This window comes from Chelon labrosus (assembly GCF_963514085.1).
Source record: "Chelon labrosus genome assembly, chromosome: 6".
In the NCBI taxonomy this organism is placed as follows: domain Eukaryota; kingdom Metazoa; phylum Chordata; class Actinopteri; order Mugiliformes; family Mugilidae; genus Chelon; species Chelon labrosus.
The window spans coordinates 21,788,843-21,815,289 of NC_140342.1; the positions used below are offsets into that span (position 1 = coordinate 21,788,843).

The 26,447-nt window shown below is 41.4% G+C and overlaps 1 protein-coding gene across 1 annotated transcript in view; it reads right to left on the reverse strand.

The window, feature by feature from the left end:
• Window positions 1-13,295: 13,295 nt before the first annotated feature.
• The window catches only part of LOC311489917 (uncharacterized protein), a gene marked incomplete at its 3' end in the record, with an annotated part of 29,692 nt that continues 16,540 nt past the window's right edge, over window positions 13,296-26,447 (reverse strand). Inside the window, exons 29-49 of the mRNA XM_084547227.1 lie at window positions 25,971-26,042; window positions 25,816-25,875; window positions 25,666-25,734; window positions 25,513-25,584; window positions 24,925-24,990; window positions 22,553-22,624; window positions 21,908-21,973; window positions 21,724-21,777; window positions 21,554-21,625; window positions 21,397-21,468; window positions 20,176-20,238; window positions 19,146-19,214; window positions 19,015-19,068; window positions 18,760-18,834; window positions 17,697-17,759; window positions 17,538-17,600; window positions 16,765-16,842; window positions 16,436-16,475; window positions 16,288-16,339; window positions 15,768-16,182; window positions 13,296-14,921 (exon numbers count right to left, since the gene is read on the reverse strand). Of these exons, the coding sequence (XP_084403353.1) occupies window positions 13,296-14,921; window positions 15,768-16,182; window positions 16,288-16,339; window positions 16,436-16,475; window positions 16,765-16,842; window positions 17,538-17,600; window positions 17,697-17,759; window positions 18,760-18,834; window positions 19,015-19,068; window positions 19,146-19,214; window positions 20,176-20,238; window positions 21,397-21,468; window positions 21,554-21,625; window positions 21,724-21,777; window positions 21,908-21,973; window positions 22,553-22,624; window positions 24,925-24,990; window positions 25,513-25,584; window positions 25,666-25,734; window positions 25,816-25,875; window positions 25,971-26,042 (3,273 nt within the window). The remainder of the gene's footprint in view (window positions 14,922-15,767; window positions 16,183-16,287; window positions 16,340-16,435; window positions 16,476-16,764; window positions 16,843-17,537; window positions 17,601-17,696; window positions 17,760-18,759; window positions 18,835-19,014; window positions 19,069-19,145; window positions 19,215-20,175; window positions 20,239-21,396; window positions 21,469-21,553; window positions 21,626-21,723; window positions 21,778-21,907; window positions 21,974-22,552; window positions 22,625-24,924; window positions 24,991-25,512; window positions 25,585-25,665; window positions 25,735-25,815; window positions 25,876-25,970; window positions 26,043-26,447) is intronic.

A 26,447-nucleotide genomic window follows, 5' to 3' on the forward strand; every position in this document is an offset into this window, starting at 1 on the left:
AGCAGACGTCAGACTGATGCCGTGCTGGTGATGCAGGAACGGGTGGGCGGGTGTGGAGCTTGTTAGATGATCTTTTAGCTAAACCAAATTAAATTTGCATAAACTGCTTAGAAGTTTACTGCACTCACTATCTCACTGGGCTTGTCAAAATAACAGAAACATGTGTCGGCACAACGCAATAAATAGTTCTACAAACCACAGCCTCTAAAATGAAAGAACAGTTGAATCAACAACTGTCTGAGTTATTTTAAACAAGTGCTGAATGCCACAACCTTCTTGAATGTAAGATTTAGTGCAGGACTGTTATATTAGCATGCATTAGTTTTCACTAGTGTACCTAACGAACTGAAAAAATTAATCGTTACAGTCAAAATCGGACCGTTTTAATTTTTATAAAACCAAAAAAAGCTTAAAAAAACAAGGCCATTGAACTTGTAGTTTTACCACTCATCCTTCTTCAGTACCGAAGAAGCTGGATGAGTTGTTTTCAGCTGTTTTGGATATACTATAACCTGGATGACTGAAAACCTTAAAACATGACAACATTGTCATATATATATAGCCATATTAATTGTCATATTAATTGGTGCTACAGTGTTAAAAGCTCTATCCATCTTTGTATTTATTTTTATCAAGAAAAACTGGTGCATTGCACCTTTACAAAAATAGCGCTGTCTCTTTAAGAAAGACGGTCGTCTTGAGTTGTTGAAGTTGTGCGTGGCTGTGGCTGTGGCTGTGTGCCGCTGAACTGAGGGCATGTTGCAAATATAAAGTAAAAATAAATAAAGATGAACGTTGGTCTTGCTGTTTGTTTTGGAGTTGCAACAGATAAATGTTTTAGACTAACATCTAAAAAAAAAATTCAGTGGCATGCGATCTACCCGCACTACCTTCGCAATCTACCAGTCGATCGCGATCGACGTAACGAGCACCCCTGCCATAGATCATCTCGTCGTTTCTGACCACCAAGGCCCTTGCCGCTGCCACTAAGGTCCATCATTTAGTGTGACTGCGACGGCAGGCGTGTTGTGCAGAATGTGCACAGATGCTGGCGTGATGCCATGTGGTGGGCGTGACCAAACAAGGATAGGATGCAGCACCATTGCTAATACTTTTTAGCTTTTGACAGACAATAGGCAGAAGTGTCATGCATTTTGAACGTCTGACAGACCACCCACTAACATTTTCGTCCAGTCTCGTCTTGTCAATGATAGCTTACACACGTCTAGTCATGTTTTCGTCATCAAAGAGCCATGTTTAGCTCGTCACTGTTTCGTTATCGTCATGAAAAAAAGGGGCGTCAACGAAATAATTACGTCATCGTCATCGTTGACGAAAACAACACTGAACTGATCAAGTATCTGTGGGATAATCCTCCCCTCAAAGGCCCCCACTAACAACATTCTGTTGCCTGACACCAAAGGACACCCTCAGAAGGCCCATGTCCATTCTCTGATGAGTTACAACTGTATTAGAAGCGCAAGAAAATCTTAAAATCATTCCTAAAAAAAGTCTGCAGATTTGGTAGGTCTCACAAGGGACAAGGGTTCAGTAATACACAGGATAAGATGTTATAATCCCTTGTGCCAAGATCCCAGGCAAAACACATTTAGAGGCCCTGTTCAACCCTACCAAACCTACGGTCATGTGATATGACGATTAACCTACAATCTACATGAACTAAGTAAATGCTGCTAACTTGTAGGCCCACAGAGCAGCAGAGGATAATTCAAACATTGTGAAACATAAGCTAACCAAACGCTGCTGGCTTGTATGTCCCGCTCAGCAGCTAACCATAGCTACCAAGCAACATAAAGACATCAGGAACCTGGCCTAAACAACAGCAGTATGCAGCATGTCAGTGGGGTTTTCAAGTGGGCACCTCCCTTCACCGATGTTTCGTTAAGTTAGGCCCACGACACCTCGAGAAGGCTTAACAGTGACTTCCAGCGTCCTGGAGTCACCCCCCTCCACACTGCCACTGCACAACCCTGTTTTCCTCACCATTCAATGTCTATCAACAACTAATATTTCAATCATTAGTCTCGTCCTTTTATGAACCACGAGCCAAACAAAGAAATCAACTGTGATTCGCCCCGTTGATGCGGACTGAACCACGTAACAAACAAACAAATCTACCGTGATTCGCCCCGTTGATGCGGACTGAACCACGTAACAAACCGACCACATCTATCATGATTTGCAAACATACTAAAGTCACGCAGCCATCCATACCTTTAGCTAGTTCCCCAGCTAGCATGCTTCCTACGTACCCATAGCCACTCGCTCACTCTCTCTGCTGCCCGGGACATGTTGCATACCGCAGTCCTTTGGCTTTTTCCACGTATGCCCAGCTCGCTCAGAAGAGCAATCGCCGACTTTGCCACAAATCCACGGCAACCCACTTCTACCGGGCGGACATAAGCCTTCCAGCCATTCTGCTCTGCGTCTGCTGCTAGCTCTGCATACTTAGCTCTCTCACGCTCGTTAGCCTCCTCAACTCTATCTTCCCACGGGACAGTCAGCTCTATGAAATAGACTACTTTCTCTGGCTCAGACCACAACAGCAGATCTGGCCGTAGTCGGGTGCTAGCTGTCTCGGCTGAAATAACTAGTTGTCCATTTAAATCCGCTCTCATCTGCCAGGCTCCTCCTACTCTTAGCTGTCCCGTGTTATGCCTGATGCCTGCTAGTCTAGCCTTTTCTCCCTCCCGTACACTTACTTAATACATCTATTCTCTCTGTTAACGGCCATGGAATTTACATTCACCCGTTTTTCCTCAATTGCAGCTGCTAAACATTTCAGTACCTGGTTGTGACGCCAGGTATAACGTCCTTGGGAAAGACTAACCTTACAACCTGTCAGAATATGTCTAAGCGTGCAGACACAAGTGCACAGTGGACAGGCATTATCCTCACCTACCCACTGGTTTAGGTTCTGGATAGTTGGCAGCACATCATAAGTAGCCCCTAACAGAAATCTAATCCTGCTAACCTCCATGCTCCAAAGCTCTCTCCACTTCAACTTCCTTTTCTCCACACTCTCCCAGTTCACCCACTGACCCTGCTTAGCCTGCGACACTGCCTTCGAGCATCTAACTGCTTCCTCTTGCTTCTGTACCTCTTCCACTACCATCTTTCTCCTTTCTACTGCTGATGCCTTGCTCCACAGAGGTTTCCCTCAGTCCTAGGCCTCCACGCCCTTGCTGTACATGACCTAGTATATCCCTATGTTTAAGAGCTGCCTGTGCTTGCTGCACTGCCTCTTTTGGGTTCCACTTCCTCCCTGTCTTAACAATGGGCGCTGCACTCCTAACCACTGGATCCTTCGACTGAGTGAGAGTCATTTCCAGTCTAACTTTAGCACACTTAAACTCCTCTGTTAGGCTGGTAACTGGGAGCTCCAGAATGCTTTTCCCATACAAGGCTGTGCCGCTTAAGCAGCGTGGGACACCGAGCCACTTTCTGATAGATGAATTAATCATTCTTTCCAACTTTTCTACCTTTGAGAGGGCAGTCCAAAAGAGAATTAGAGGGGCAGCTGCCCTCTCAAGGGCTATGCAGATTGCTGGAAATCCGGATTTCCCTCCCTCAACAACAGATATCACTTTTAAGAGATGGGCAGGCAGAAACCTGAGGGTTATTGACCAGTTGTTCTGTGACACTGGTGTACAGCCATTCTCATATCTCCAAGACAAATTCCTTCTACTGCAAAGTAATATGTTCGGGCATTTTCAGATAAGGAATTACATCACAAACCATACAGACTGGAATATAATTAAAAATGCTCCAACGAACATATAAACTTGCTGTATTAATATAATTAAACATCAACTACCCAATAAAAAGCATGTTTCCCATATATAGAGAAATCTGTTACTAGATGTACCAGACAATACTTTTTATATCAAAAACAAATGGGAGCTGGAGTTAAATATTATAATTAAGGATGGGGAGTGGGAAACAATGTCCACTGGATGTCATAAAGGTATCAATGGTAACATGTGGAGGGAGTTTGATTGGAAGATGAAGACAAGGTTCTTTAAGACGCCCTCCGTGGTCGGAGGAGATAACCTAGCTGCAATGTACTGTTGGAGAGGATGTGGAGTGATTGGCGACCACTCACACATATTTTTGGGCTGCCCACTGATGCTTCCTTTTTGGAAGGGAGTAAAGAGCGAGATAGATAAAGTTCTGGGAATTAATATACTATTTACCCCAAGTCAGTTTCTTTTCGATCTGACTCCTGAAGGCATGTTCACGAGAGACCAAAAGCACTTGTTACATATACTCTTGATGACTGCTAGGAAAATGGTGACAATAAAATGGATGAATCCACAGCCACCTACAGTGACACAGTGGAAACAGAAGCTGAGGGAGGTGTATTGAATGGAGGCTTTAACTGCTCAACTACAATTAAGGTCTGATGTTTTTGTGAGGAGGTTGCTACCTACTTATAGCAAGATACCTTTTTAACTGAGGGAAATCCCACAGTATGCTGGAATGTCTTAACTGTCCACTTATTTACTTATTTATTATTTTTCACTCATTAGTATTATTCAGCTTTCTGGGCCCCAATGTTTTTTTTTCCTTGTCTTTAGCACCGTCATACATAATTTGTGATGTTGTCCCCTTCAGGATCTCTTTCCACATTTCTGAATAAAAATGACTGAGAACTTCAGTGGCTTTTCAAACAAGTCGTGAAAGTAGACAAAGAAAACACAATGAAAAAAAAATAAAAGAAATACTACACTTTTGTGTTTGTTTATTCAAGAAAATGAGCCAATATTACATACCTGTGAGGTGTAAAAGTAAGTGACCAACTTGTTTTCAGAATCTTGTTTGAACAACCTCAAAGGTGTGGTTTATAGGAGCACCTCTAGTGGTGGTAGTAGTTATGGCACGGTCAAAGGAGGAAGCTTGTCGCTGATAGCTTTGTTGTTTAGGATACTGGTAGGAGCGTTTCCACAAGTTCTTCCTGAGGGGAATCTGTTGAGGACGTTTAGTTTAAAACGGGTTGAGGTGACCCCTCATCAAACAGGCTGCAGGGTTGTTCTCACTGATCGCTCTTCTCTGTAACTCTGTTAGTTCTGCAGTTCTGAAATGTTTGTCATCCCACCATTATTGCTGTAATACCCAAAGATGGTAAGGACAGACTCGACTGCTGCGAATTATAGACCAGTTAGTGTTTAAAATCAAGATTACAAACTCTTCACCTCAATTCTGGTTCAAAGATTATAAAAGAAATTCTCACGGATGTTACTCAATTCGACCAGACAGGCTTACACACAATTAACCACAAATACAAACGATAACATGCGAGCCGTCACGCTGACGTTTTATTTAAATTCCATTTCTGTGGAAAATGTTGTTCAGTCCATACGAGCTTCGTGTAGTAAACCAAAATTAAAATCTGCGGTAGACAAAATTTAAATAAGCCCAGGCCAACAACCAGGAAGAAGAGAGGGAGCACAGTACGACACAATATGAAAATTTCCCTGAATAACAAGAATATTATTATCAGTGGATTAGCGTGCAGTATTTTAAAACGTCCTTGCATAAGATATAATATGTTCATGGAATATAGAAGACTGAAGGGGACAGATATCACTCTTTTAGATGTGTATGCACCCCCTGGGTCTTCATGGACATTTTACAGAAACATTACTGAATTATTGATGACAAAGGCCCAGGGTTTAGTGATATGTGGAGGTGATTTTATTCCATACTTAAATTCGCAAAGATATTCTGACCTATCTGAAAGAAAATGATAATGGGGAGGGAAATTAACTGCAAAACCTGCACACCACAAGAAACAAAAAGGAAAAATCAAATAAATCAGAATAAGAACTGAAAGTACAGTAAAGGACACATAAAGACAACCTTGGACTAGATAGCACACAAAAGATAAAGGAACTTAAAGAGAGGAAAAAATGTGTTGTACAAGATAGAAATTCAAAAGGATTTCACATTCTTTAGACAAATATACTATGAAACAGGGACCAGGTAAACTAAATTACTGGCATACAAACTTAAAGAAGCAAAAAGCAGAGAGAGTAATTCACAAAATTAGAGATCCAGAAACAAACAAACCGAAATATACAATTAATTCATAAATGCTTTGAGGAACACTATAAAAATCTGAACAGCGATAGTTCACCAGATTCATTACTACATGCATTAAAAGTTCCATCATTCTCAGATGATCAAAATAAAACCTTATTAGCTGATTTATTGGGTGAAGAACTGACTGAAAACTAACAAAACCCCAGGAAGAGGTGGATAGAGCAGAGCAGTACAAGACTTTTAAAGAACTATTACTGTAGTTACTGTTGAGAGCATCCCACTATCTTGTTGTGAGGCAGCTATTGCTGTAATACCCAAAGACGGTACTTGACTGCTCGCATTATAGACCAGTTAGTGTTTTAAATCAAGGTTACAAACTCTTCACCTCAATTCTGGCTCGAAGACTAGGAAACAAAAATCCTCCCGGATGTTATTCAATTCGACCAGACATATTTTACATGTGATTCACCCCTTAAAAAAACGATAACATGCCAGCTCTCACACTGAGAGTGTTGGAGCCTATTGATTCTTTGTATTTTGGAAATGCTAAGGATAATGATGACTAGCATGTTCTCCCTGTGTCTGCGTGGGTTCTCTCCGGGTACTCCGGCTTCCTCCCACCATCCAAAGACATGCTCATTAGGTTAATTGGTGATTCTAAATTGGCCGTAGGTGTGAGTGTGAATGGTTGTCTGTCTCTCTGTTACCTTACCTTACCTTAGCCCTGCGATGGACTGGCGACCTGTCCAGGGTGTACCCCTGCCTCTCGCCCGATGACGGCTGGGATAGGCTCTTAACAGGAATAACCGGGTATAGAAGATGAATGAATGAATGAATAATGATGACTATTGTAGATGCACTATTATTTATTGTAACTGTCTTTTGCTGCTCAGGCCCCTGCTCCTAGTCAGGCCATCCTCCTCCTGTGATTAGGGAGTGAGGACAGCTGGTTTTCTTTGAGTCTGTTTGAAGGAGTGAAGGGGGTGAGGAGTGAAATAGTTTATCAACCACTAAATTAAGTTTTTTTATTTTGCTTATTGTTTGAAGTCAACCCAGAGAATATTTCTGTTTTTGTAAATAAATCCAAAACCCTTTTGTTGAAACTGAAACCTCTCTCTGTGAGTGCTTATTATTTAGTGACTCGTAGACCTCCTCCTCACAAACTACTCTGATGTTTTTTACCCTTTTTTTGAAAGCAAGAGTAGCCATAACAGAGAGTTTTATTTAAATTCCATTTCCATGTAAAAATGTGTTCAGTCAATACAAGCTTTATGTTTACTCCAACTGCCAAAATCAAAATCAGCATCAGACTATCAGATTCATTTGAATTGGAAATAGGATGTCAACAAGGCTGCCCCATGTCAACACTCTTGTTTGTCTTGGTTATAGTTTTGTTACAAGTTATGAATGGGAAAATCCACGGTGTGAACACAAGGTTATTTGCAGACGATATTTTGATATATTTGGATCAACCAAACTCCTCATATGCATAAGTCACAGGTGTTAACGTCTATGAGAGATAAACTGAAAATAAACTGGGCATCTGACTTGATGAAGTACCTAGGAATACATATTCCATAGAACCTGGAAAAAATTGTACCAATCAATAACGATCAAATCAAATCAAATCAAATCAAATTTATTTGTATGGCACTTTTCATGCCTTTTAAAAGCAACACAAAGTGCCTCACAGAGGCTAAAAACAGCAAAAACAGAACAAAAAATCCAACCCTCCCACCCCCATAAAAACACAGAGACACAAGACACAAACACCCCCCCCCCCAACACACACACACACACACACACACACACACACACACACACACGTCACACACACACGTCCCACACACACGCCCCACACACCCCACCCACACATACACAAGAGACATGGCCGGGCACCAAGACCTGGCGCAAGGAGAAAGCCACCTTTGGGGGCCGACCACACCGAGAGGGCCTCCAGCCCACGACTGATTTCCTAAATTAAGTCTGAATTGTCCAGATGGAACTCACTGTCCTTTCTGCGATTATAGCACCGAGAGTGGAAGTAATAAAAGCGAACACTCTAACAAAACCTTCATTTCTATTCCAAACTATTCCTGTTGATTCCCCAAATGAAAACTGTCATAAACTGGACAGATACATGGGAAGAGTACCTTCCAAAAATGAAAAACTATTACAGTGCAGCACAGATTAAAGCCCTAGAAACTATATCCATCCATCCTATGTGGCTAAATAGAAGGAGATGGAGGCGCCACATCCCTTTGCAAACTATAATAGGAGACACAAGACTAATTAGTTATCTAAGTGAGGCCAACCCATGGACACAAGTTAGGTATTACATTGAGAAAACTATTAAAAAAATGAGGACTGGGCTAAGGTATTGTAATTTTTGTATACAAGTCAGAGATTATTTGAAAACTACATAATGGTCTGCTGGAACTGAAATGGGAAAACACATTATATATAAAGGAGAAATAGGAAAATTACAGCAATTTTACCTTACGTTTGGACAAATAGGGGAAAAGTAAGGTTCTTTGTCGTGGAGGGAATTTGGACACTGGCACAGAAGTACTTCTTCCCGGGTAAAGACACCTCCATGCTGGAAGTTCCTGTGGAGCAACAAAAGCCAAACATTATCATGTGTTTTGGGAAGGCCCACTGCTGCTGGGATATTGGAAAGAAAATTAAAAAGGTCATGGAGAAAGTTCTGGAAACACCTACTTCATTAAGCTTTGACTCATGGGTAAAACACTGAATTATCTAAAGGGCTTTGGTAACAAATACATGTTTAGTATTCTGTCAATAGCCACTAAGAAATTAATAGAAATATCTATTTAAGTTATTAATGCCCTCGTTTAGCCACGTTTCCTCTAGCGCCTCCATGTTGTTTGTAGTTTTCAGTTGCTAATGCTAAAGCTAGCATTCAGTCTCTTGTAGCCGTAATGTTTCTAGTTTTCCGTTAGTAATGCTAAACTTACCACTTAGCCTCTTTTAGCCGTCGGGTTTCCTCTAGCGCCTACATGTTGTTACCTACTTTTTCATTTTCCTATTGTCCCCTTTTATCGTGATGTTTTCAGTTTGAAATTATTAACGTTAACGTTAGCATTTAGCTTATTTCAGCCGTGACGTTTCATCTACCGCTTTCCTTTCTGTCAGTTATGCTAAAGCTAGCATTTAGCTTCTTTTAGCCGTGCTAGAGGATGTAACGTCAGTTGGTCCAAATGGAAGTAGTATTTTTCTTACAACAATATTTTATTTTTAAATAACACAAACTGTAAAACATTACTTGACGCCTTAATCTTAATTTAGGTTTATATTTAAGTTTGTCCAACACTTTTATTTATGACCTTTAAAACAATACATTTGTCAGCTTTTAAAAAACATAATATTTAATGAGATAAATGAGATATCTAATTTAACTCATTAAATATTCTGTTTTTTGAATAATTAATGCATTTCCTTACTACTATCTATTGCATTACATAAACTGCTACCTACACTAGAGCAGGCATGGGCAAACTACGGCCCGCGGGCCATATACGGCCCGCTGGGCTTTTTAATCCGGCCCGCCGAACCTGTCTTTATTATATTAAATAATATTATTAAACCTTATTTATTTGGCATTTTCCCTGCAGTGCCTGCGTTTCCATACCTGCCAACTTTTCAAAAAACCTTGGAGTGAGATTTTGTCGTGGGTGACCAAAATTATGCCGTGCACGCAGTCACACAAATTGGTGGCTCAGATATAAGATAATTGGAATTAATTTGATGTTGTACCCATGTTGTACCCTGCATTCTGGTGGTTTGTGGGCAGGTCCAAAGCTGTTGATAGGGGCAGCCCACTGAAGATGGACAATGGTTACACTCTGTGAAGCAGACATAGCTGAAGGTCCACCCCCAGGAGGTTTTAGATTAAGTAGATGTGGTTTCCAGCATTCTAGTGGATTTTTGGGCGGTCTGCTAAAGATGTGCAATACCTGAACTTATTCTGATTCATGTTTGGCATCATGACTTGTAGGTCTTAGTCCGTAGACTTGAGCTGAACATTCAACCAGAAAACTATCGGTGTGCCTAAATGACAATAAAGCCTTATTCATAGATCAGTGTTTAAGATTTGACCTAGGTAGGTTGATTGATATTTTGATTAAAATGGTATTAAACTAATTCTTAACTAAAACCTAACCTATGTTGTGAATAATTGTATTCTTAAGAGCACTTAATGATTTATGTTCAGCCAAAAACGACACAACATTAGTTAGGGAGGGACATTATTCTTCATTCAAAGTCTCCCACCACATGGTCCATCAGAGACAAATAAAGTGCAACAAATAAAGTGCAACAAATAAAGTACTTAAACAGCACAACTTTTTCAAGCAATAAAACAGATGAATGCATAACAAAAATAGCTAAAATGAGGCATAATCAGTATCAGATGCAGATCAGAAGCTGGATAGCTGGGTGCCTATGATCTGTGTGCATGGTTATACTGGCCTAGTCTCAGCTCAGATTCTCTTCTTTATCAGACTTCTCAAAGTAGTTTCTGGTTTCTCCTGCTGTCTTGTTGGTCTCTGTATCTCTTCTTCTGTCTACTTCGGGGTGCAGGCATAGATAGTAAAGGGGTGCACTGCAGGTGTAGCGCAGCTCAAAGGTTCAGGGGCGCTCATCAGCGCCATCTACCGTCGTGGAGTTTGAAAAGGAACGGAAGAGTCTCGGACCAAGATCGGATTTTTTTTTTTTTGCGTGAGAAATTGGATGTGTGGCGTGAGTGCGTGTGAAAACAGGCAAAACCGTGTGTCACACGGCGAAAGCGTGAGAGTTGGCAGCTCTGCAAATGGAAGTAGTATTTTTCTTACAACAATATTTTATTTTTAAATAACACAAACTGTAAAACATTACTTGACGCCTTAATCTTAATTTAGGTTTATATTTAAGTTTGTCCAACACTTTTATTTATGACCTTTAAAACAATACATTTGTCAGCTTTTAAAAAACATAATATTTAATGAGATAAATGAGATATCTAATTTAACTCATTAAATATTCTGTTTTTTGAATAATTAATGCATTTCCTTACTACTATCTATTGCATTACATAAACTGCTACCTACACTAGAGTCACAATAGACACAATAGGCCAGCTTATCAAGATTGTGTTAATGTTTTATTAACCTTAAACTTTAAAGCACCACAAAGCTTCTGGAAATAAAATGATTATTCTAGTATCACCACTGATAAACAAAGCCTCACCTCATTCACTCTGTTCTCATCAGCTTAACTTCTGTTTGGACTCATACTGGACTTTATTCTTTTTAACTTTTTGAATAAAATGGGATTTTCAAAGGGGGCTATTTGTACGTCATCCTTTGCATGATTTTGCATGAGTCTTTCACATTTAGTAAATACTTGGATTCTTAAGTAGTAATACGTAGTATTACTGAAAAAACTACATAATTAGTAAAGTGAAAATCTGCAAGTTTTATAAGCAAAATGTAATTAATGCATAAAACCATGCGGAAAAGTGCTTCTGTGGTATTTTGTTACATATTAATGTTTTGTATTATTATTAATGATGCATTTATACACATTAATTACATTTTACTCATGTGTTTAGTTGAGATGGAGGCAATTTTAACTGGTTCATCTGATATTTAAGCTTCTGCTTTATCTTTGGAGTTAAATAAATGTAGTCCTTGATCAAAAAGTAAAATATTTCCCTTTGAAATGTTGGAAAGTTTAAGTATAAAGTGGCTTTTAACTGTAACACTCTAATATACGCTAATACAGAGATTACAAGTATAACAATATGTGTTATATGTGTTTTTATGATCATTAGACAGGTTTCTAAAGTCCTAGTTCGGCTCTCTGTCACCCTCCAGTGGTGATCAGCTGTTACAGCTCAGAGCATATTTACAGAAATCTGAATCAGCTCATGGCCTAAAACTGGAAGTTGATCAAATGCTGTGCACCTCAAAGGCAATCGAGCAGAAAAAGAGACACAACAGACATTGTAGATATTTTGTAATAATTTATTTGTTCAATAAGAAACCAGCACCATAGAAAAAAAAAAGTCACCCATATATATATATATATATAAAAAAACATACAATGAACATAAAAAGACAATAGTGGTGAAGACAAAAACGTACCGTCAGTAAGAAGCGATAAATCATAAAGTGCAGGCGAGTTTTTTACATTTCCTGGCTAAATTACATGACATATAACGACTCAGTCACTTTCTAGTGAAATAAAAACTTCTATAAGTCTATAAGTTGACCCTGAAACACCAATAATACAGAAAGTAACAGACACCATGTGCAGCAGAGTACCATGCTTTAAATACATATTCAAAGGTGAGGCGATCCCCTGGTTGTTTATGGCTTAAAACAAACCGCACACACCGTTTTAATGAAACTAGCAGAAGTTTAAAGAAATGTTAAAAGAGAGGAAGGAAGATGATGTAAACATGTCTGTCTGACTTTGGCAACTCTTGATGAGAGCATGCAGCTCATAACCCATCTTTATCCCACACACACATTTCAGAACGTGAAGAGGCCTTAGAGGGCAGACTCACTCAAAACAACATAAAGCTAATATTAGCATGTAGACAAACTGATGTCAAGTCACCATTTCAGTTAGCATCTTAGCATGCTAACAGCTGAAATAGGGAAAATATCAAGTAGCAACGATTGATTGTTACTGATGACAATGACTTTAATGTTAAACACGCTAACATGATACATTTACATGTACATTTATATGATTTATATTATATTATGTTGGTTTTTAGTATAATTTATCGTACTTTCTTTTTCTTTTTGAGGTGTTTTTCAATTTATTTGACGTCGTAAAGTAGCAGCATTGCGCCTCCAACGCCAAGTGTTATCCCACCTTGGACCTGATGGTGGCGCTGGAGGCAGAGGATCAGTAGAGTCATTAGACACATGAATGTTCAGGTTAGTCCACTGAGACGTTGTGGAGACATTGAGTATGACAATGAGAAGAGTTATTCTTGATGAGAGCAACGTGTTTTAAAACTCATCTCTGACTTTCATCCCTGCAGGAAGAGCTGCTTCATCTCTAGTTTTGACAACAGCTCAGTGTGAAATTTGACTTTTTGCGTAACGACATGATAAAAGTTAGTTTAGGAAGAAAAAACCTGAGAAATCCTGTAGACTCCTGGATTACTGAGCTACTTCGGCAGCTGATAACGTATTTGATCGTCTTTAAAACTAGATGTACAGTCCGTCCTCCAGCAGAGCGTTGGAGCGATTTCGAGATCCTCTGTGGCTGTCTTCTCTATCTCTGTCCCTCCTCCGACTCCCTCCACCCTCTCTCCTCTTCGTCCTCTCCTCCTCCTCCTCTGCCTTACCCCCTTCTCTCTCAGACTGCCTCCGCGAGCTTTCCACCCTGCTCCCTCGTTTCTCCTCTCCCCTCTCCCTGTGGTGACTCCTCGTTGAGTCCTCTCTTTCTGAATGCTCCCTCCTCGTCGCCGCCGCCGCCGCCGCCGCCGCCGCCGCCGCCGCCGCCGCCGCCGCCGCCGCCGCCGCCGCCGCCGCTCCGTCGTGACCTCGATGCGACTCTTTCCTCGCGTCCGTCTTTCCATGATCTTCTCTTCTCGTCCCTCTCTCCGCCTCTTTGCTCGCTCTCTTCTCTCCTCTGCCTTTTTCCATTTCAGCTCTCCAGTCCTTCACTCCTCTCTCCTCGTCTCCTGTCCTCCTCCAGCTCTCCTCTCTGTCCCTGCGGTGGCTTCCTCTCTCCTCTTTGGTGTCTCTCGTTTCGTGCTTGCCTCCTCTCTCGCTTTCACTCCTGCTGCTGTGTCTCCTCGTGCTCCCGCTCTCCGCCTCCTTCTCTTTATTCACAGATTTCCAATCAGGAATCATCCCTCCTTCCTCCTCCCTGCTGCTCCTTCGACTCTCTCTCTCAGTGTGTGTTTTTACGCTCCTGACGCTGCTCTTAACTTCTTCCTCCTCTTTTCTCGTCTTGTGTTTCTCCTTTTCCTTCCCCTCTGTCATTTTGTCTGTCTGTTTCTCTTTTCCAGCAGTTATTCTGTTCTCCGTTTCTTTGTCTTTCTTGCTTCCTTTCTGGGATTGTTCGTGGCCGTGCGTCTCATTTTTCTGCTCCTTCTCCTCGTCAGGAATCGTCTCTAGTTTGTCCTCAGTCTTTGTTTCTCCTTTGTCCTCTTCTTTCTTTGCGTTTGTGTCTTCAGTCTTCTCTTTCTCCTTTTCCTCTTTCTCTCCTTTTTCCTTCACGCTCTTCTCGTCCTTTTTCTTAGGTTTCAAACTCTCCTTCTCCGGCTCTTTGCCCTTCTTCTGCTCCCCCACGACCTTCTTGTCCAGTTTCTCCTCCAGGAGGTCCAGCTCCTGCTCCAGCTCGGCCAGCTTCTTCGGATCGGACTCGATGTCGTCCTCCACCTCCACCTCCACCTCCTCGATCTCCTCGTACTCCTCCACCTCGATGCCGTCCATGGTCTTCTGCAGCTGCGTCTTCACCTTGTTCAGCTCCAGGAGGCCGTCTTGGAGGTCTTTACACACCTGTCTGATCTTGGAGGCGAACTTGGTCTTGGCGCCCTTGCGGAGCTCGTGGGAGTCCTTGGCGAGGAAGAAAACGTCCAGAGCCAGAAACAGCGCCGACATGACGCCCGTGGTGACGCTGATGGCCTGGGCGGCTTTGGCGGCGCCGCCGGCCACGCCTAAGACCTGCACGGTGCTGATGAGCTTGTCGGTGTTGACCATGAGGGCTTTTCCAGCGCGGCCTCCCTCCTTCATCACGTGTTTAATGTTGTGGTTCATAGCCTTTTTGGCGGCGCTTTGGGAGTATTTCTCAAAATCCCACTCCTGCAGAGTGTCCATACCTTCCTACAACAGACAGAGACAAGATAAGGACAGTCAGTGCTGTCTCAGAAACAGAGATATATAATATTTCTAACGAATTAGTACTATAACGCTAGCCTGGTCGTCACCATCCTACGTTTCCGCCCTAAATTTGATTTCGGTCTGGCACGGAGTCTGGCCAAATTGCACTTCCGCGGTTCGCGTGTAACCGCCGCCAATCAGCGAACAGTTGAGTGATGGCGCAGAACTCGCCTGCCGAGTTGCTTGTAGTCCAGCGAAGCTTGTAGTTCAACAGCATAGCAACAATGGCGACGGAGGAAGAGACGCTAGAAGCCATCCGCGAAGTTGTCTTAACTCTCGAGAGCATCACGGAGTTAAAACCAGAACAAGAGGCTTGTCTTGTCAGTTTTATAAATGGCACGGACGTCGTAGCTCTCCTTCCAACTGGCTTTGGGAAAAGTTTGATTTATTTAACTGGAAGCGGAAGTGGTAAGCGTAAGAGCCTGAACTCCGGCGCACAATATACGTCATTACCAAACGTTGCTGATTGGTTAAGGGAACTCCAATGATTTTAAACCTCAAAATAAGCATCCGCCCATTACGGAGACAGATTCCTATTACATTGGGCCAGACTAACGTGCCAGACCCAAATCAAATTTCGGGTGGAAACGTAGGATGGTGACGACCAGGCTACTATAACGCAGGATAATTAATAGAAACTGTGCAGAATAGACTTGAGTATAAGGTCTTAAAAGCATAAATTGCAGATGTATTTAATATATTTTCACAGATAACATTTTAATTCCTGCTGATTCCCTGCATGCAAGTCGTCCAAAGGTCCGCGTCTTTAAAAATAAAACACCTCCTCACCTGCACAAACTCCAAACACTCCCTGATGACCTTGATCTCCTCCTGGTAGCCCTGGATCATCTTCTCCAGCTTCTTGCGGTCCATGTTGGAGTGAACCGTGTCCGTGATGTTGGCCGTCGCCGACGTGATGCTGCCCGCCGTCGCCACGCCGATCCCCACCGCCGTGACGATGATGGAGGCGCCGAAGGTGAACGGCGCCAGGATGAGCCCGGTGATGGTGGCCACGCTGCCCGCCACGCTGGCCACGCCCCCGCCCACGGCGGCCGACACCGTCTTCCTGTGGAACTCGTCGGCGGCGTCGGCCAGGGCCACCAGCTCCAGGATGCGATGCTGCAAGGACGCCCCCCGCTTGTTGAACAGACGCACGAAGAGACGGGCCGCCATGTACACACGGTCGGCCGCCTGCTCCATCGCCCTGGAGACACATTTAAATTAAATTTACTCAACAAGAAAATCCTCAACAGATTCTCAGTTAATATTTTCTGAATGAGAAGTGATTTAAAGAAGACACTATATTTACATTTCCTCATCCTCGGGCTGGAAATTCGAACTCTGATTCCACTCCACCCAACCTGGCAACGAGGAGAAGAAAACATTTAATGAGTGAAAACAGAAAATAAGGGTTTGATTTTTGTTTAAATTACAGAAAGTTAAATGCTCATAGTAACCTTTCACCGTGTTCCACCAGTCCATCAGTTCGTCGCTTTCCTGAAAACAAGAACCTTTGCTGTTAACGATTTATTGCTTCTACACCGATCAGCCACAGCATTAAAACCGTCCAACAGTGAAGTGAATAACACATGTCGCTCAAATCTTTCCATTTTTCCTGCTTCTAACATCAACTATGAGATCAAGATGTTCACCTGCTGCCTGATGCATCCCACCCTCTGACAGGTGCTATGATAATGAGCTAATAAGTTCCCTTCACCTGTAATCATGACAGATTGCTTGTATATATATATATATATATACACGTAAACATAGCACTAAAACGCACCTCCTCATCTTCGAGTGAAGCGTTTCCTTCAGTCGGATAAGCTGCCATCTCCACAGGCTGGACCTCCACCGTGCTCTCCTGGGAAACAAACAATCACATATCAGTAACGTGTTCCTTGAGGTTTGAACTCTGACACACAATAATGTGCCTTTTATTACCAATGAAGTATGATATTATTTCTGTAGCGTGTGGTTCGTGTAAAGATGCAGACGGAGACCGGGTTAAAACAAAGTTAAAGAAAAAGGCTAAAAAGGCCTTCAGTTCATTTTTATAAATAAAGTTTCCTGTTTAAATAAAGATTTCTTGTGAGAAACATTAGAAACGTCTTAAAGAAAGACAGTGGAAGGTCTAAGACTCCTTGTTAGACTGGAAAAAAAATGTCTATTAATCTTTAACGATGCATTATTGACTTCCCCTTTTAGGCAGACGGACTTGTAGACGACGTGTGATGTGGGACAGTGAGTTTGTGTTACGGATGGGGGTCTTTTCAGAAGACTGTGGGAGTAATATCAGCATGAGACCCACATTGCTGTGAATATCCGTCAACAGGGTAATTTATAAACATGCCAGAAAGTGATTTTGTTTTTCTATGAAGTGAAATAAAGTATCTCGCCTTCTTGTCCGAACATTGAAGCTAACTACCAGCAGTGAGCCAGGCCACATGTGTCCCTATTAGTGTATGGAGCCATATTAAAAGCTATTGAGCTGAGCTTTGAGCAACTGGAGAAAGAAGTTAAGATTTTATTGCTGAGAATCCTCCTCCTGCTGCTAACCTGCACTTGGTTCAGGTCCTGCAGCTCAACAGTCTCCTCAATGATAGGCATCTTATCTGAACTCTGTGGAGGAAGGAAGAAAAAAAAAAAAGGTCAATATTGTAAATAATCTACCCTGAAAATGTTCAAATAATAAAAAAAAGACCTTCTTGAAATTACCTGTGAAGATTCAGTAAGTCTTGGAAATTTGGGAAGAGTTTTCTTCACTCGGAACGAGACGACCTGAAGAGGAGAGAAAATGAACAAGAGGAAAAAAAGGTTTTATTAGTGTGACAAGAACTGAAGTTAAGAGCTCAAGCTGAATGAGCAAGAGAAGATGTTGCATATATATACGAAGATAAAACACTGAAAGATGATATGTGACGGTTCCCAGTCAGCCAGGTTATGGTCTATCCCAAAAAAACAAGCTGAAACACGGGCAACGAGAGGACATGGAGGTAGTCCAGCTACAGGTAAGTATCTGGTCGTTAACAGACTCTAGTTATGAAGGTTTCTGATGATCAACACCCACAGAGGTTCATATTTAAAGGAACACTCCACCGTTTTTTCATATTAAACTATGTTATTCGCCTAAGTAAGACGAGTTGATACATACCTCTCGCGTCTCGATGCGTGCACTCAAGCACTTGGGAGCACTTCGACACGGCACAGTAATATCATCACTCCTGTGATGATATTAGTGATGATATTACTGCGCCGAGTCGAAGTGCTCCCAAGTGCTATTCCGCCACACATTATAGTTCTTCTTTTTATCCGCTTAGAAAAGCACCACGTTTTATTTTGTGTCACCATACTTGTTCGTTTAACTACTCGTGTAGCTGTATTTAAATAGGAAAAACGTGGAGGAGTTTGGTCGCTTCTAACTGTTCGTCTGTTTGGCCCCTAATGAATGCATGGACTAAGCTAACTGCTAACCAATTGGCGCCGCGCGCCACGGCGCTTGAGTGCACGCATCGAGACGCGAGAGGTATGTATCAACTCGTCTTACTTACGCGAATAACATAGTTTAATATGAAAAAACGGTGAAGTGTTCCTTTAAAGCCCAACCCTCCACCACTATTTTAGATCAGAAGACTTTGATGAAACGTCTTCAAGAAAGCTTTGTTTTTTTCACATACACAGGACGGTCATGATATTAATATAGCATCTCTTGAAACAGTTTATGAACAGCCCTTCATCTGATATTTATATGTGGATATTTATAACGTGAACAACGTCCTACTCGTCTTTTCTTCTTTATGGTCCTGCGGCGTCTCAGCTTCCCGCCTCCCTCCGGCGCCTCCTTGTCTTCACTCTCCTGCAACCGACGACAGAAACGTGAACTCAGGGGTTAATGACGATGATCTTATCTTCGTAATGCTTCTTAAACTCACTGTTAGAGGTTTAAATTGATCTGGTCTATTTTACCACCAGTACGACTACAGTTTGTTCTGTTTTGGATAAATATGTCTCTAAGTGCTGGTGATATCGTACGTACCTCCGCAGTTTTGGGCGTCCGTCTGAACATCCCCGCAAATCCGACCCTTTTCTCCTGTTAAAAAAGTATTTTCTTATTTATTATGTTTTCAGACACAAAGATATTACAGTGAAATAGTTTAATACACTCACCTTTGTGGTGCCAGCTTCTAAAAGATTTTCATTACTGGCCGACATTTCACCAGGAGCAGAAAGATCCTCCTTAAAGAAAATACAATCACTCACTTGTTGATATTTTTGTATATAAACTTATTATTTTCAACTGGGGAACACTTGGAAAACCAGGCAGCAAACGATGATGTGTTGTTAAACTCTCACTCACTGAAAGCACACACGTTAGGTTAGAATTTATTTATTTATCTCCACCCTGTATTCTGCAGGAAGCTTAGTTAATTCTTGCTTAAATTGATTTACTTAATTAACAGCTACAACCAAATCACATCAGTTAAGTAGGCATGTTAAAGGGGAACTACTGTTTTTTACAACCTGGACCTTATTTCTGGCATAAAATACGATCGTTCCCTCACCCATATAACTATTGTGTAATTTGGAGTCGTTTGGGAGATATTTAGATATATCCATATAGTGGGAGTGAATGGGGCACCGAGAAGCAGCCTCTAAATAATGCTTTATCAGCCACGAAACGCGTTCATTTCACCAATATTTTGTTATCGTACGCTAGTGCAATTCCCCGTTGAGTTCGGAGTTACCTGTTATCATCCTCCGGGGTCTGTAGGTCAATCTACCTAGTTTTTTTGCAACATGGCTGAATATTTTTCCCGATTGGTTGTGGACGAACCATAGCAGTAGCAAATTACAGGTAAACAAGCCGACTGTCACGGGTGCGCGCGGCGCTCAGAGATGACATCATTCGCACTAGCACTAGCATACGATATCAAAATATTGATGAAATGAATGAGCTTTGCGGCAGATAATGTGTTATCTAGAGGCTGCGTCTCGGTGCCCCATTCACTCCCACTATATGGATATACGCAGATCTAAATATCTCCCAAACGACTCTAAATTACACAAAAGTTATATGGGTGAGTAAATGATTGTATTTTATGCCAGAAATAAGGTCCAGGTTGTAAAAAACAGTAGTTCCCCGTTAATACCAGGTCTGAACAAGGTCGGACATTTTACAGAGTTAGGTAGCTCTTACCTTCTCAATCTCTGTGAGGCTGTCGCAGCTGCCTGACAGGTGCTGTGAGTCACTGAGGGGGTCCTGGACAAAAAAAAAAAAAAAAAAAAGGAGTTTTTCGGTCTGAACTTGGTCCAGTTGTTTTTCATTTTTATCAGTCATGTTTTCTGTCATGGTTTGTTTAGTTTCCCGGGTTTCTGTTCATTGTATTTTGTTAACTTCTTGTTTTTTTCATAGTCGTGGTTTAGTGTTCAGTTTTTCAGTTTTCTGTTTCCTGTTTTATTTTGTTAAGTTCTCGATTTCCTGTTGTGTTACGTCTGTGTTTTCCTTTTGATTAGATCACCCGGCTTCACCTTGTGTTAATTCTTGATTTGCTTCACCTGTGTCTCGTCACCCCTCTGTTCCTCGTGCGTGTATATAGCCCTGCCTTCCCCTTTGTTCCTTGTCGTGTCATACTGTTTGTCTGCCACGTTCATGTGTTTTATGTTGTGGTTTTTTTCCATGTCTTTCCATGCCAAGTTGTAGTTTTGATAGTGTTTTGATTTTTGTTTTTTCTTGGATTTCCTGCGACCTCAGCAGCGCTCTTAGTTTTTTTTTGCCAACTCCTGCCTCTTTAGTTCTGCATTTGTGTCCTAAGCCTCCAATCCCCCGCTACTCTTCGTGACGTTATCTGGATTTAATTCTCACATTTTAAATCAACTGTTAAATTCCAAATGAGACGTACACAAGCTGCAAGATTGAACTAAGATGTGAAGATAAAGCAGTGAGCTTCAACCTTTTGTGGGATAAGTAAACAAGTCAAAGGTTTCTAAAATCTCCTTAGTCAGAAATTGTCAGATTGTCAGCAGGAGAAGACAGAAATCTGTGACATGTGGTCAGAAAACCGCAGAAAAACTATATTTTTAGCCAGAAATGAAAGAATTGTCAGATTTAGTATCTGAATAAAAAAAATCTGTTTAAATTATAGTTTAACAGAAGCAATGAAGAACAAAACACAAACACTTGACCTGTCTCCAAAATTTCCAGATGCACTTTTACACATTTTAAGCTCAAATTGCCAATTTTTTTTTGAACTTTTGTTGAACATTTTCTGGAAACAAACAATAGTTAATTAAGTCTATATTTTTATGTTTTGTGTAAGAATGGTTCCCGGTAACTTAATTATTTTCTGATTATGTACAAAATTAAGTCTGAACAACTTATAAAATGCAACTGAAATACACAAATCATTTATTTGCTCACCTGAACAGCGATAGAGCGTGGAGCCGGTTTTGGAGACTTTTTAAAGATCCCTGCAAGTCCTCCTGACTTCTCCTGAGACAAATAATAAACGAATCAATGACGGAGACAAGAGAGAGAAAAACAAACGAAGACTGTGATCACTGGACGACATGTGCACCTTCGTCGTGGCTGCTTCTAACAGATTGTCACAGCTGGCTGATAAGTTCTTGTCCTCCTCCTTGTTTGATTCCTGAACACAATAACAAACAATAACTCATAAGAGTGACGATCACAAATGCAATTTCAATCAAATGGGTGTATTATGTTTAGAGGCTTATGTAACTGCACCTCTTCTGCTGGCTTTTGAGTTTTCTTAAACATCCCACTGAAAATATTTTTCTCCTGAAATCAGACGGCAAACAGAGAAACAACTTCATTGACAGTATATGTTTATAATATTTCTAGTCTGCTGCATCTTTAAGTTACATTTTCATATTTTACAACATAAAATCAGCATTTTTCAGCTCGGTACCTTGGCATTGCTGTTCTCAAACAAACTGTCGCTGCTTGCCGACAGCTCCTTCTGAGAGTCTTTGTCCTAAAATGAATAAATAAATAAAACACATGGACATTATTTCATTATTTGTGTACAAAACACTTCATACTGCACGTGTTCCATACTACGAACAATGTTGTCGGTGGCGTTTAAAACCATTTAAAAGTTAATAAACGCATACAGTTGGAGCGTTGAAGGAAGTTGAAGCCAGCTCAGTTTTGATATGTAGCGCCTCCTGCCTGTCACATAGCGGCAGGTAATGGGCGCCAGTTCAGAGCTTCATATCCCCAGCTTCCACTGAAAATGAACTGTAGCCTGTTGCTTTTTTATCTGTTGTGTGAACTCAGCTGTAAGCCTTTATACTTTATACTTCAAACAATGGCGACTAGAACTGAGCGGCTCACGTTGGAGTTGAAGTTAATAAATGCTGAACAACAGACATGACTGGAAAGCAGAAAAGAGAGAAGATGTCTGATAAGATGGTGTATAAAATAAAAGGCAGAAGGAAGAAGACAGTTCTGTCCTTGTAGGAGATGCATTTAGGTGTAGTTAGATTTCTGTGCAGGTATAGATGTGGTGCTGGACCGTAAATAAATCAGATTAAACTCATCTCACACTGACCTCTGCAGCTTCCTCATCTCCAGGTGTTTTGGGTGTTTTCTTGATGAGTCCGCTGAACAGTCCACCTTTCTCCTGATAAATGCAACCAGACAATTACATTATTTATTAGTTGAATTAGTAAGAAATTATTTAATCTTTTAACTGTTGTGTTGTAGTCACTGTTACTGCATTTAGGTGCATGTTACGCTGCTTGTATTCGGTCCAATGCATCTCAGAGATTCATTATCTAATCACGTGGTTTCTTTGGATGGCATTACCTTGGCCTCCAGTACTACTGTGAAAAACTTTGGTGTTATATTTGACAAGGATGTGTCCTTTAAATTGCACATAAAGCAAGTGACCAGGACTGCCTTCTTTCACCTGCGTAATATTGTCAAAATTAGGAACATCGGGTCTCAGAGTGATGCTGAAAAACTAGTTCATGCATTTGTGTCGTCCAGACTGGATTATTGTAATTCATTACTGTCTGGTTGTCCAAATAGCTCTTTAAAAAGCCTCCAGTTGATTCAAAATGCCGCGGCAAGAGCATTGACAGGAATTAGCAAGAGAGATCATATTACTCCAGTTTTAGCTTCTCTTCACTGGCTCCCTTTAAAGTCTAGAATAGAATTTAAAATCCTCCTCCTTACATACAAGGCCCTTAAAGGCCTAGCTCCATCGTATCTTAAAGACCTTATTGTACCATATCATCCCAACAGATCACTTCGGTCTGAAAGTGCAGGCCTACTTGTGGTTCCTAGAATTTCAAAAAGTAGAATGGGAGGCAGAGCTTTCAGCTATCAGGCTCCTCTCCTGTGGAAGCAGCTCCCAGTTTGGGTTCGGGAGGCAGACACTCTCTCTATTTTTAAGGTCAGGCTTAAGACTTTCCTTTTTGATCAGGCTTATAGTTAGGGCTGGACTAAACCATCCCTTAGTTACGCTGCTATAGGCCTAGGCTGCTGGGGGACGATGCACCAAACACATGTCCTCCTTCTTTCTTCTCTCTCCTCTCTCGCATCCTCCACTTTCTTTTCTCTGGCACAGAGCTCTTGCCCTTTAATTTCCTATCTACTACTAGTCGTGCAATTCTGTGCTATTACTATGTAGAATGTTTACTGCTGTGTATCTCAAAGCACCAAACAGACGTGTCTATGGTTTAGCCAGGTAGTTTAAATGTCACTTTATATGACCGCCAAACATTCAATTCAGGCGGTTTGCAAATTAATTTGGTTACATCGGAAAAAAATCAAGTTGCAGTGTCAGAAAACGTGAAGAGTGATATCGTCGTGTCATGCTTTAAAGCAGAAGTCCTCTGAAAAGCAGTACAAACACAAAAAGTTAAACCAGCAGGAACTGAAACTCTACAAGTACAACAGAAAAAAAAACATGGACACTGTAAAACAAAATGTAGATTCATGCCGCTGCCTTTAAACGGAGTCGTGTTTACCGTGCTCAAGAGGAAACAGAACGCCGCTCGCCCGTTGTGGTGTTCGTGATCTCGTAAGTGAAAATTTGTGGGAGGCTCAGAGCTCACGAGTCGTGACGCGTTGTCTGACGTTTTCAGAAATGGTGGCAGTGGAGGGGATGTTAATATATTATAATTTAATCATAATCATCATTTATTTGTCTGTAATCCCAAGAAAAGTGAGAATCCACAAAGTAGAGACCACATATTTAATTTATTATTTATACTGTTTTATATGCGTTTTAAACATTTACGAACCCTTCCCACACTCTTATTAACCTTTTCTATACTCTTATAAACACCTTCTACACTTTCTTAAACATACATAATAATCTTAACAACAAGGGAGGCATCATAGGGCTTTAAATTAATTAATTAACTGCAGCGCGTTCACACGACACCACACAGAAACACTACGCGCAGCGAGATCACGAGGTGAAATGGACAAGGCAGGATGCTGAACGCTTGGTGTATGCACGGGATGATACGATTTTATTGGCCTATTTTCCCGTGATATAGTGACATTTCTGCGATATAAAATTAGATATGTACGAATGAAAAACCTGCAAAGTAGCGAGTCCGCGAAAAATACTCAACCGCGAAGTGGCGGTGAGGAAAATGCTGATATTCCCAGCGTCTTCATCCTTTTTATTATACCTTTGCATTTCCTACATTTAGTTACTCAGTCGTCAGACTTGCGACTGATGTCCACACCTGAACACTAAACATATTGAACGCAGCATTAACACAGTCCCAACTATCCTTTGTGTTACAGAAAGGAGAGAAGATCAAGACACAAGGAAAACAAAGTGTGATCACGAAGAGGACGACTGAAGGGAAGATGCTGCTCAGACTGAGTGAAAGGCAGGAAAAGAGTTCATTTTGAGGGACGCCTGTCCAACGCCAGACGCTCAGGACAGACACTGACCTCATCAAACAGGTTGTCGATGCTGGACGATCTTTTAAATATTCCAGCCAGGCCTCCTTTCTTCTCCTAAAACACACAAACGTCAATTACGTCTCCGTTAATAGAAACACGTATCAGACAACAAACATCAACCACTGAGAAAGACTCCATGAAGTAAAGGACAGCAACCTCTACCTATTAGCTATTTTTACAGTATTTTCTAAAATTAAGTTGAATTTTTTATAATTTTTTAAGCAGTTCATTTTTGTTTTTTCTTATTTTAAGCTATAGATACTTTTTAGGAGTCATGTCCTTATATAAAACACATATTTGTTCATAAATAACAACGATTTTTCTGACACTTATTCTGTATTTTTACTCCGACTTCAGGACCTTCCCTATAATGTCACATCTTTTGCATCAGCAGAGGCAATAAAAATGTTAATATCTGGATTTAAATACAGCTCAGTGGGATTAATGGTGAGAACCTGAGAGCGCACAGCCAACTCAGATCTGATCTGTGCGGTCAGGTTTCAGTTCACACGGCAGCAGCAGCCACAGTTGCGAAAGAACCCAGAAAATGGAGAAGAGGTTTTCATACTGAAATACCTTCGGGACGGTCGTGTCTGTCAGATTCTCTGAGCTGCCAGATAGCCGACTTTCAGAGCTCGCCTCCGCGTCCTGGATTCAAGAAGGAAGCAATGAACATTTCCTCTGCAGCAGCAACACCTTTTTAATTAACGTCTAGTTCAGACACGGTACCTTCTCTGCTGCAGAGCTCTCTGCCGGTTTCTGTGGTTTCTTAAACATGTTGCTGAAAATGTTTTTCTCCTGAAAAATAAGAAGCACAGGTGTCAGTAACCGTACACTCTGAGGACGTCTAAGGGGTTTTTATCAGTTTATACTCGTTACCTTGTTATTTTCCGACAGGTCATCGTTGCTGGCTGAGAGCTCCTTCTGAGCTTCTGTGTCCTGAAACAGAAAGTGGTTCCAACGTTAGCGTGAAGCGGCTGAGCTTGTGTGGAAGTTGAGAAATCTCTTCCAAAAAAAGAAACACAACAATTTACCGGCAACTCAGGGGTCTTTTCTGTTTTAGGAGACTTTCTGAGGAGTCCACTGAACAACCCTGCTCCTTTCTCCTGATGAAAAACAAACAAAAAAAACAGTATTTAGGCCAGAGGGTGTCAAACATGCGGTCTGTGGGCCAAAACTGGTCCGCCAGAGGGTCCAACTTGGCCCACGGGATGAATTAGTAAAGGAAGTCGAGAAGGAGAAAGAATAAGAAGGAAGGAGAAGAATGAGGAGAAGGAGGAAAATGAAAAAGAGAAAGGAGGAAGAAGAAGAAGGGGGAGGAGGGGGAGGAGGAGGAGAAGGGGGAAAATAAGGAACAGAAGAAGATGAAGGAGGAGGAAGGGAAGTATATGGGGAAGGAGGAACGGTGGGAGGAGAAGGAGAAGGAGGAAAACGAAAAGGACAACGAGGAAGAAGATAAAAATGGGAAAAATGGAGGACGGAAGAAGGACAGGAGGAGGGGAAGATGAAGA